Source organism: Diadema antillarum, unplaced genomic scaffold (genome assembly GCF_040938485.1).
Source record: "Diadema antillarum isolate AM-2024a unplaced genomic scaffold, OU_Dant_1.0 seq00000562_RagTag, whole genome shotgun sequence".
Lineage (NCBI taxonomy): Eukaryota > Metazoa > Echinodermata > Echinoidea > Diadematoida > Diadematidae > Diadema > Diadema antillarum.
The window spans coordinates 486,689-498,489 of NW_027271501.1; the positions used below are offsets into that span (position 1 = coordinate 486,689).

Here is an 11,801-nt window from a genome sequence, read left to right on the forward strand (position 1 = left end):
CAAATGGCTATATTATGAAATGATAATGAGATAATGATAATGACAATCTATGAAGTATTTTTGCCATGTTTATATCTGTCATGGATGCTATACCGACTTGAAAGGTGACAACTTCTAGGAAAGAAAGGGTGACAGATTATATGATGGAAATCACAAGCAGCTATTTAAAAAGAGTGAGAGAATAACAGCCAAATCTCATCCTATTGATTACGGTCATAGGATTTGGAGCGGAGACACTGACATCTTGGAGGGAAATTGTACAGTTGCGTCATTGACGTAAGTATAGTAATTATGGTAAAGAGCTTAAGACACTTGACTCATTTCTTCAGAGAATGACAGCGATTTTCACTCAGATTTTCTTTGATATTAACAATATTTTATTGGCAGTATACAATATCACTTGACTACATGAACTTACTTCTTTCCATGTAGCAAAGAATAGTAAAAACTCAAATCAATTGAACTAATTATCTATAGTAATAATAATATTCTAGACGTGTATGAAGCAATTTTGATAGTGGCAGTTGTATGTTCGTCTTTTTCCTGGTGTATAGATACAAAAAAAAAAAACCCAGCAAACATCTTCGTTAGCCTCATTAGTTCTAGCCTTCGTCAAAGGCCCTCTCGCTTTATTATAATAATTGCAAAAGATGCGCGACAGCGTCAAGCCACCAGCTATGGGCAAACCTCAGCTCCCGACTGCGGCTTAAGCGGCTCTCTTTGCTCGCGATGATAGGAGTCGGCGCTATCGACATCAGCGTGAGGGTCTTTGAAAAAAAGACTATATTATTTGTTCGTAATTATTATAATAGGCGATGTTTCAACATTTGGAATGATAGCCCTTTTACAGCAATTCACACACAACCAGAGTGTTCCATGCCATAAGGTCATTATTAATCTCTTATCCTTTTTATTTACTGTGCACAGAGTAACGACTATCATATATACGGCATTACAACAAATTAATAGTGTAGAGAAATGACATGGCTACGAATGATATGGATTATCATTCTGTATAACTTGCAAGAAACGCAATGATGATAAATTATCTTTGATTCCATTTCATGTTGATCGGTTTGACATGGCCATTAAAGGTCTAAGTGAATCAATACACATTTCTTGGCATACACAATGTTAAACTGAGTGCAACTCGTCGCACAAAGTGTAACTCGAATTTGGATGACTGTTCACACACTCAGAAGCATACTAGAAGAGTACATCCTATAGCGCTTTCTGCTTTTCGGTATGACAGAAGGCTGCAGTGTGAACTTGCCCATTTATTTGGAGGTGTCAATTTGGCCGGTGACAATCTATTCGTGTATGTGCATGTATAAATGTTTGTGTCTAGGTTTTTGTGAGTATTTGTTGTTTGTGTGTGTGACCTGTGCATGTGCATTAGTGTGCCACGAGAAGGTAGAAAAAATATTTTGCGGTATTTTGCAGCAAGATTGAGTACATACCATATATGTAGTAGGCTAGATTACCCTGCACTATTTTGAAGAACATAATCAATTGCATAGTTACGGTGATTTGAGACATTCACAGTACATTTAGGTGTACCTAATCCTGGTATGTGATGTCTGTATAACACTCTGTATCTACATTTGTTATCTTGTCACTCACTGCGTGGACGACACATACACAGAAAAGCTTGAAGAGTAATCCGCATACAGAACTTTCACAACTACGCGGAGAAGGTGCGTACTCAGGAGTTGTAAAATCAACTCTAAAGCCCATACGTTTTAGCACCACGTAACATCGTTGATTGAAGTAAAAGGAACGTATTTATTAACATTTGAAAGTGATTGCTATTTTTTTTAAAAACAGAAAATAAAACAAAACAAAAGCGAAACAAAACAACAGAGTCATGAAAGTCGTGACCGATTTCAGCAGTACGGAGCACTCGATTTTAGGGTGCCGCCGGATGGGGGCGCTGGACGGGAAAACCGAATCAAACGGTACGGTCGTGTGGCTTGAGGGCCGGGCTACACTGTCATGCACCACAATTGATTCTATAGTAAACTGGTTATTAAACATATCGATTAACATTTTGTATTCACGATGGACATTTGAGGTACTTAACTGGTTAATCGTATCCAAGTAACAGACAAAAAAGAAGAATATCTGCGGTGATTTATGTAGTAATAAGTACCTACAGCATAAATATGGGGACTCCGTCTGGTCGGGATATGAGAATCTTGCAACATAAAACATGTATTATACAACATGACAATACGAGTCCGGTACATGTACATGTATTACCATTGCTAGTCTCCGTCCAAGACATTTGATTTTCATTAACTTATGATTTATCCCAACGACATCGACGGCTCTCGTTAAAAATAAGCCAGTTCGAAGTTTAATTCTGCACATGCGCAGATAGAGGTCATATAAAAAAAACAACAATCAAACAAACAAAAAACGACATAATGACACGTAGAGTTGCAAAAAGTAACATCATAGACAGCACCAGAACGGTTTCTTTACGTTGCAGTGCAAGAAAATTCCAGACATTTAAGGAGAGAATAAGCTATGGAATGCTAATAAGGAAATTGGGGTGTCTGTAGAACCACAATCGGGTCATAACCCTACAGCCCACTGGATTTGGTGCAAAATTTTGTTTGCGTCCCAATGCTATAGCTCGATTTAAACATTATCATGTTACAAATCGAGGTATTTTCAATGTACCAAATCATTTTGGTGTGGTTTGAAACAAATCTTAATATATTCCTCTTGAGGTTATTTCAGATTCGTGAAAAATGATTTAACGGGCAACAATAATAAACGTTGATCAACGTGTTTTTCTTTGTGTTTCTCCTTGTTTTGTTTTTCTTTACCTCAGATAAAATAAGCATATTACGAGAGGCTATCGTAAAAAAAAAAGAAGCCAAAACTACGAAATTAACTTGCTATAATCTTTAGTCAATTAAGGTCGGGAACCAGAGACTACCTACCACAACATAAACCTGTCTCACTTCTTTACGACCTCTTCAACATAATATTATTTCTGTAAATCTGATATTTCCTTATATCTCCTCTATTAATATTTACTGCTGATAAATAATAGTCCCATTCAGCGGTTGAATATCTACATCGTATCCAAAGTATACAAAGTTGGAAAATTAACATTTCTATCTACAATTTCAAGAATCGTTGTTTATGTATATACATTATTCATATATAACTGTATATTCCTGAAACTAGACATGTGAGAATTTCGATCCTAATCTGTACATGAGCAGGAGACATTAAAGGGAAGGGCCCCCCTCTGGATGAGAGATCATACTTCCACTGTACTTGAGCGTCTGTCATCGTACTTCAGGTTGTCGTTTCCTGTCGAGTGCCGCTGCTGTACCGCCATCTCGCGTTGCATTCGCAACAGCATCTCCTGCATTCGTTTCAGTTCGGCGTCCTTCTGTTCGAGCATTCGGTCTTTTTCGGCAACCTCGTCGAAGACTCCCGAGTCTCGCTTGAGCTTGCTGTTTCAGAGGCGGAAAACCACACAGAAGACGACGTCATAAAGGAAGATTGATCAAAAGTGAGGTTGTGCAAGTTCATGTGAGTTACGGCCTTTTGTAATACGTGTGATCATAACTTTGCATCAAATATGATTGGTCAAATCATTTCACTGAATATCAATTAATTGACAGATCTGGGTTGCAACGCACATGTCTGTCACGCGGCAGTAGAAACGTTGCAATCCGAGGGGGATCGACGCCTTGGTCAGGTAACATTAAAACGATGTTCAACTTCATCTTCATCGATAACAAGGATAAAATAAATCAAACAGACCAGTGACAATTATGTCGGTTTGTCTGTCTATCTGTTTACTTTGTCCGCCATTCGTCGATAGGTTTTTGTGCCAGATTTTTTTTTCACACTGTCTGCCACCATATTCTAACTGTTTGTTCGGTGGAAGTCTGCCACACTTTAACGTCTGTCGATGGACTGTACAAGAACTCATTGGTGTAACTATTAATATAATAGGTCAAAAAAATAACAACAGAAAGACTCGAGAACAAATAAATTAGTCACGTAAATTATAACGTCAAACGTTGGCGGACTATAACTGACTACTTATGCCAGAGTAGAGGAAGTGGTTAGTGTAATGAAGACATACAATTCTAAGTTTGTTGTTAATGATCTACAGAAGCAAAACTCCAGTACGAGTAAGATATAGAAAGGACATTGACATAACAATGGTCGGACATCGGTTGAATGCATATAATTATTCATATATATATATCAGTAATAATATCATATGTATTCATAGATATATATTTTTATAATGGATAATGCTACAGGCTGGTTTCTCTTTTCGCCATCTTTGTGATGACGTAACTTTTATCAAGCAGCAAATATCGCATGCTTTTGCAGCAACAAAACAGCACGTGTGTTGTCCGTTAACATTTCTACAAAAGTGAACTGACTAGCATGTTACAAAATAAGAGCTTGATCTTGTTAGTTTTTTTTATTCGATTCAAGCTGCAGAGACCTACTAATGCACTAAGAATTGCTACACTGAAACTAAAACTTTTTTTTTTTAAACTCAGCTACTGAACGCATGTTTTGACAAAGAAAATGGAGGGAAATGTGCCAAATATTCCGGAGGGAAAAAGAGTTCCTCAGTCCACCAAACCACAAACAAGAAAAGTTGGGAAGTTGAAATAGATGCACAGAGATGATGGATTATAGGATAGTAACAGGATCCAATGAGTCTAAACAACGACGAAAACATTTTGATGGAGTCAATCATCTTCTTAACCCTTTCTTCTTATCGATCGATATGCATTTTACATACATTAATAAAACATTAATAATCTCTTTGTTTTATACATTTCATCTTGTAACTTTATGTTTGGTATTTTGATACCTTTTTTCCTTCTTTTTGTTCTCATTACTGTAATCATAACTATCTTTGTCATTCTTATACTACTGCCATAATCACTATCAAAGCCACCATTATCATATATCAATTATCATAGTATTATCTTCTCATCCTCCTCATTTTTTCTTCACTCCTCATTTTTAGTCTTCCGGTTTTTTCCTCCGTCGCAAAAATACAAACATGCTCCCCCACTTAAAGGATTACGTGACAGAGAAATCCTCATGAATAGATGACTGGTTGAAACACGAAAATGAGTGAACTAATGTAGATAGATAGATAGATAGCCTTCTTATCATTACTTAACATGTGCGTATATTGTTGTAGTAACATATCTACATTGCATGATAAAAGTCATGAGTTTATACAAGACGAAAGACATTTGAAAGGCTATAAGACTGTACCGTAGAGAAGGGATAAACAGGATAAGATTTCATTGTTTTGATTAGCCAAAGATATATCTGATCGGTTTATTGTACTTCAGCCTCATCAATAATAGCGTATTACATGATAATTCGCATTCGCATAAATAAAATAATGTATAATAAAGTACGTTTACAACGAAATAAAGGATGCCAAGCTAGACAAGCTTCATAATAAAATTTGCTTTTTATGCATTCAGCCAAAAGTAAATAATGTAAAAGAATGGTATAACCTGATTGATTGCATGCTTAACCTGTAAATCCAGTAGCTGTGACCTTTACCCATAAATGAAGAACTTTTTGACTATCGTAACAAATAAGCATTTCGACAATATTTGCCTTTTAACCAAGTTTCTTCACTGGCTCGTTAATCAAAAAAGCCATTGATAGAACTATTCAAAACTATTTTTTAAATGAATTTTAAATCGTGATGTTTCTCGTCTGGCGGCAGACCAAACGTAGACGGAAAAAAGAAGAAGAAATCTTGACACATATACATTGTATAGAGGTGATAAGATGGAATACTAATCGTGAGTGTATAATACTGTTATGATCTAGGTAAGATAGTGTGGACATGACAGTATGATAAAATTGATAGTGAGAGTTGTAGAAATACTAAGAGTAAAATGTACACACACAGAAGAGGTAAAAACATAACGACGCAGCAACGAAAAGACAAACAGATATTGACAGGGATTAACATACAATGCTAGAAAAATATCGTCAATAGCAAAAATTAAAAGATAAATACCTTTCCTCGTCACTGCAATGCGAAAATTATGAAATGTAAATTCTGATTACTTTGTGAAGTTTATTCTTTTTCCTGAACTTTTTTCTTTCTGTATAACGAGCGCTTAAAACATTATCCACAAGAAAAATGGCATGAAAACTTTGCTAGGAAAAAAAAATGTCCTAAACTATGTCACAAGTGGGGAAAAAGGGTCTCATTGCTATCGATATTAGATTAAATATCAATCCAAAAACCCTGATGTATTTGATGTCTCTGTCCAAAAAAAAAAAAAAAAAAAATCTTATACTGGAAGGAAAAAGTAATATAAAGAATCCCTTCCAGGTTTCTCCTTCTTTTTTTTCTTCTTTTTTTTAGGTTCTCCAAAATCGAAGTAACGAAATCATCATTCGGTTACATAATATTGTACATCTGTAAACGAGTGTATTTGTAAGAATTACATACATACTAGACCACAGATAAGTAAAATGTTGGTTCACTTGACGAATCGAGATCAATACCTTTTATACACAAGGATGTTCATTGAACAAAACTTTTTCAGTGTCTTGACTATCTTCAAACAGACAATAAAAACTTCTGAAATATCGGTGAGCTCTCATACTATAAAGTTCTTAATCCTCTCATGTGTATTAGCTTATCTATTCACATTTTACAGTTTCTTCGTTCGTTGTGATGTCTATTCAAAATATCAGAATATACGTCTGTAGTCATTAATAATTGATGTTCTTCTATAAATCACTAGTTTTCCACTTCATTTCTTTCTTCATTCTTCTGTTATTTTTCTTCTGATTCGCAAGTTCATTATTCACTTTATTTCCTTGCGTTTTCACTTTATAAGGCGTTGGTTTGAAGAGTTTTTATTTTTGTATTTTTTATGTATGAATACATGAATACATGAATACATGAATACATGAATACATGAATATTTGAATGAATCAATAAGTCCCCAATAAGTAACCCACCTCCTTTCCCTGACTGGAAGGTGACCGCCTCGCTGAATCCTGCTCAGTCTGTAGTTCTCGTAATGTATGTCACGTGTCACATCCTTCAGGTCCTGCATATGCGTCCTGTATGGTGGCCAAAAAGAGTCCAGAATGCATGATATCTAATTTTGTACACTGTTGTACCAGCTTTGATGTGTCAAGGCAAAGAAATTTTGCGTGTTATGCAATTATCCAGGTAGGAAATTTCGTTACAACGATTGTCCTGCAAGACTTTCAATTAGTCTATTTCAAACTGTTCACTGTTGGCGCATAATTATCAGGCATTGTGATCATTCCAATAGCTAACTTGATTAAACAGAGCTTTATCATATTGTTGATGATAATCCTACATACATTTTTTCAAGGATACGTCGAAACACTTTTGAAGTATCCTTGTTCTTTTTTTTTTCTTTTTTTATCCTTGTTCTTCTTTTTTAATCCAGAAAGTTTCAAATCCAGATCAAAATCCGGATCAAAACTCAGCATTACATAGTTCCAAACGTCTAACCTGTTGATGAAAAATGATATTTTCATTTTTTTTTTGCTTCTCTTCACCGAGTATGGCCTCATAATTATGATGTCCTTCCATGATTTGATGTAATACATGTTATATTTCTATTCCTTTTTTACCCAGTTTCATTGAAAGCGACTCAGCTTACCTGATGAGCATGTTCCTAAGTTTGACAAAGTCACAATGCTTGGGATTTTCGACTGCACAGAAAAGAAACAAAATAGAAAGAGGAAAGTGAGAAAATGTGGACAAAATGACGTAACAGTCTGAATTAATGTTTGAACTCTTATAAGTGTACACTGTACAATTGCTATAGACAAAATAGTTTAGTGTACGGTAATCTTTATTATTCGGGTTGTGATTACTTCTGAGTTACCTCTTCTGGCTGTATGAATTTCTGCGAATTTACACACTTTTTCCTATTTTTGTGAACGTTACCAAAGTGGACCGTGTTCACTCCAAACTAGCAAAAATAATATATGATTATCATCTGGAATGACTTTGCATCACTGAAGTAAAATTTGCAACCTTTTGAATGATTTCATGTATTAAAACTAAATGCTATTTCATATTCCATGTCTCGTTGTACACGTTCGTTATAAGATCCTTTTCTGGTTTAACCTTAATGACAGACTCCAGTATGTTAACAGCATGGCATAACAATAGTCAAGGTCCATGCACTTTATGCGTATCTTTGTGAAGTTCATGTTAACAGATGTAAGAATTGGGTATACATAAACAAAGTTGTATTTATGATAGTTTATCAAACTCTGAAGTAGATACAGACGCTTTCATTGTCCTAGGCCCATGGCAGACATGTCTAGGCACAATATTTCATACTGCCATCGGAAGGGTTTATGCTTGTGATTTTTACCCAAAATTAATGATAAAACACTGAGCACTCGGTACATATCAATGTAAAAGTGATTGTCTACTAGAGGAGAAGCTTAACTCATGTTGTCTGAGGTCGGGACTTACCTTCTGTGATACCCCATGGGTAGAGTCTGCCCCGGACTCTCCTCCCGTTCACTTCAACTACCGTGTTGCTGCCGATCACTGCGAAGGGAATACTCGCCTGTTTGAAAGAGTGAAAAAAAAAATCCTGTATTTTTTTTTCCAGATCACACGAGTCGTGGGGTGAAAATGTAAATAAGCACAAATGAATACAAATATTTGGGAGCAAAGTCTATGGTGGCTGATTGTTTGGAAAATTTGATGTGATCAGTAAACATCAATAAGGTGCATTATATGACGCAACTATGTTGCAATAACATTCGTGTACCAACGACTTGATCGAGGCTAATCCTCTAGCATACAAGTCAGGATGGCCGAGCGGTCTAAGGCGCTGCGCTCAAGACGTGGTCTACTCTGTAGGCGTGGGTTCGAATCCCACTCCTGACATAAATTTTGCAATTCCACATAGCATTTTACTTGCATGTCATCACATTAAGATTAACAATGACATAAAGTGTCGTTAGTTACATAATCAATATTAGAAGATAATGATATCAACGTCTGTAAGTGACTTTGTTTACGCATTTTTTTTTTTTTTGGGGGGGGGGGGGAATATTGCCTGATTTTTATGCAGCCAATATTGCTACCACATAATCATAGAGCCTACTATAATTACACAAACATTTTATTCATTGACTTAGCTTTTTTAAGCAAAATTTTCTGTTAATTCACTACACTAGTCTGTGTATAGTAATGGCAATCATTGCACCAGAAGTGCCCCACACTTGTTAGTGATATGCATTTACAAATTATGACAACAACGAAATAGATTATTATCATTTACGTTAATTATGTAAGATGCATTGATATCAGACATTGAGAAATTATTTGCAGAGACATGCGTTTGACGCGACTTGACAGGTTGCTACCCAATAAAAAATTGACTGTTTGAACTATAGTCCTACGTCATTTTAAAACTAAAAATAGAAATGTGATGGTGCAATACACTCATGCATCAAACAAGACAGCTTAATGATTGGCATATTTATAACGTCAGGATGGCCGAGCGGTCTAAGGCGCTGTGCTTAAGACACGGTCTACTCTGCAGTCGTGGGTTCGAATCCCACTCCTGACATAACTTTTACAATTTCATGAAGTAACATTATTCTTATTGTCACATCAGAGTCAACCAGGCCGTAAAGTGATTTTTGTCACTTAATTTTAATGAGGAGATATCAAAGTCTGAAATTGACTTTTGACACCAAACTGAATAAGCATTGCTGCTACTATACTACAGTCATGAAAATTTCATTCATTGACACGAAATTTGCTTCCACTACGTTTTGTTCATTTTACCACACTTGTTCAAGTATTGCTATAGGGCAAGCATTGCAGCGATTTATTATTATAATGACACAACTGCGCCGCACTTGTCTGTGATAATATAAGATATGATAACAGTAAAATATAAGTAAATTGATATCATATATATAGGCTATAGCTTCATTAAGATACATTAATTTCAGACATTGACAAATTACTGGTAAAGACATACAGGTACGTTTGAAGAGACGTGCCATGTTACTACAAAAAAAAAATTAGACTGTTTTAACTTCCTGATTCAAAAACGCAATAATATAAAAACAAACATTCGCTGTCAATCATCCAGAGAGTATGATGCATCTATGGCGCAATAACGCTACTGTAAGAAACGATTTGATCGAGGCTAATAACCTGATATCAAAGTCAGGATGGCCGAGCGGTCTAAGGCGCTACGCTAAGGACGTGGTCTACTCTGTAGGCGTGGGTTCGAATCCCACTCCTGACAAAACTTTTTTTCCATATTTGGAAATAACGCTATTCTTGTCAGTGCAAGTGGACCTATCATGTCTGTGTGATGCTGGTAACGTATTTTTGAAGGGATATGATGCGGAGGATAAGTAAATATTGTCCCTATAATTACTGGTACTTTTTTCTATTTGTTCGATTTTTAAAGACCCTAGGGGCATTACATCAAGCATTCTGTCAGGATTTTTTTTTTCTGACAAACTGTTTTAAGCCACTGAAATCCTTGCATCTGATTGGCGAGAGTAGATCTGTTTGAAAAAAAAAATGGCTGACAAAACGCCAATAAAATATGCCCCTGAACTACATGATTCATATTGGTCTGTGTTTTATCGTGGAAAAACACGAAACAAACTTTTCTTTGATCTGCTCCATAATCCACATGTTCCCAATCAATTGACAAGGTACTCCCACTGTACACTGTGTACTAGTGTAATATGATGTACCGATTGCGCAATTACACTAGTGTATCGAATAATTAGATTAAGGCTACCCCCAGAAACAAGCAAGTCAGGATGGCCGAGCGGTCTAAGGCGCTACGTTCAGGTCGTAGTCTACTCTGTAGGCGTGGGTTCGAATCCCACTCCTGACAAGATAGTTTTCTTTTATTTTGTTTAGTAAACTCTTTTTAAAAATTATTTAAGAGCAGATTTTTCTCGAACTGCCTCCTAAATTGGCATTTTCAACACGAAACTTTTTGATGATCATTTCGCCGACTTGGACAGCTCGTAGTCGCTTTAAAGTTCATGCATTAAATCAGTATGTGTAATTTGACTTGTGATATGATTACAGGAAAAAGGTTGAAGAAGAAATAGGAATCGGCAATTGTGGTAAATAACAGCAATAGACAACAGACGAACAGAGTCATACATCTTTGGTCATACATATTATACCATATTATATATGTATATGTATATAAACATAAATATAATATGGGGAAGAGAAGTTTCTTTTTTTACATTTTTTAATTGTATGTTTATATATTCATCCATTTATATATTTATTTATTCAATCATTCATTTTCATTCACTTCGTTCCTTCCTTCCTTCATTCTTTCTTTCTTCATTCATTCATTCATTCATTCATTCATTCATTCATTTTTCTTTTTTCTGGTCATACCTTGAGTTCCGAGTCTTGCCTCTTGAAATCGTCATCTTCGTCTGATTCGCAATCTGGGAAGGCGTAGATGCAGATTTCATTCTCAGAGATCTCTCGTAACACCTGTGACGGTAACCAGGCAACAGAAATACAGGTGATCATTTAATATCTTTATTATCTATTCAATATCTTAATCATTTATCATTTAGGCCTATTAATGATCAGCATGCTGTAAAGACAGAGTCTTGCAAGTTTCTTTTTTTTTCTCTTCTCCATCTGCTCCTCCTCCTCTCTCTCTCTCCTCCTTCTCTTTAGGTTTTTTTTACAAATGTTTGTTTTGTTTTTGGTTTTGTAG

General features: G+C 35.7%; 1 protein-coding gene and 4 non-coding genes across 5 annotated transcripts in view; 4 read left to right on the top strand and 1 right to left on the bottom strand.

The window, feature by feature from the left end:
• Positions 1–579: 579 nt before the first annotated feature.
• LOC139735047 (septin-2-like) overlaps positions 580–11,801 on the bottom strand; it is a 47,879-nt gene continuing 36,657 nt past the window's right edge. The window contains exons 7-12 of the mRNA XM_071645824.1: positions 11,468–11,569; positions 8,528–8,624; positions 7,698–7,749; positions 7,018–7,122; positions 6,059–6,070; positions 580–3,479 (exon numbers count right to left, since the gene is read on the bottom strand). Coding sequence (XP_071501925.1) covers positions 3,281–3,479; positions 6,059–6,070; positions 7,018–7,122; positions 7,698–7,749; positions 8,528–8,624; positions 11,468–11,569 — 567 coding nt within the window. The 3' untranslated portion in view covers positions 580–3,280. The remainder of the gene's footprint in view (positions 3,480–6,058; positions 6,071–7,017; positions 7,123–7,697; positions 7,750–8,527; positions 8,625–11,467; positions 11,570–11,801) is intronic.
• Positions 8,868–8,950, top strand: Trnal-caa (transfer RNA leucine (anticodon CAA)). Its single transcript has one exon. It is a non-coding gene; the product is annotated as a tRNA-Leu (tRNA).
• Positions 9,556–9,638, top strand: Trnal-uaa (transfer RNA leucine (anticodon UAA)). Its single transcript has one exon. It is a non-coding gene; the product is annotated as a tRNA-Leu (tRNA).
• Positions 10,249–10,331, top strand: Trnal-aag (transfer RNA leucine (anticodon AAG)). The gene has a single exon. It is a non-coding gene; the product is annotated as a tRNA-Leu (tRNA).
• Trnal-cag (transfer RNA leucine (anticodon CAG)) lies at positions 10,858–10,940 on the top strand. The gene has a single exon. It is a non-coding gene; the product is annotated as a tRNA-Leu (tRNA).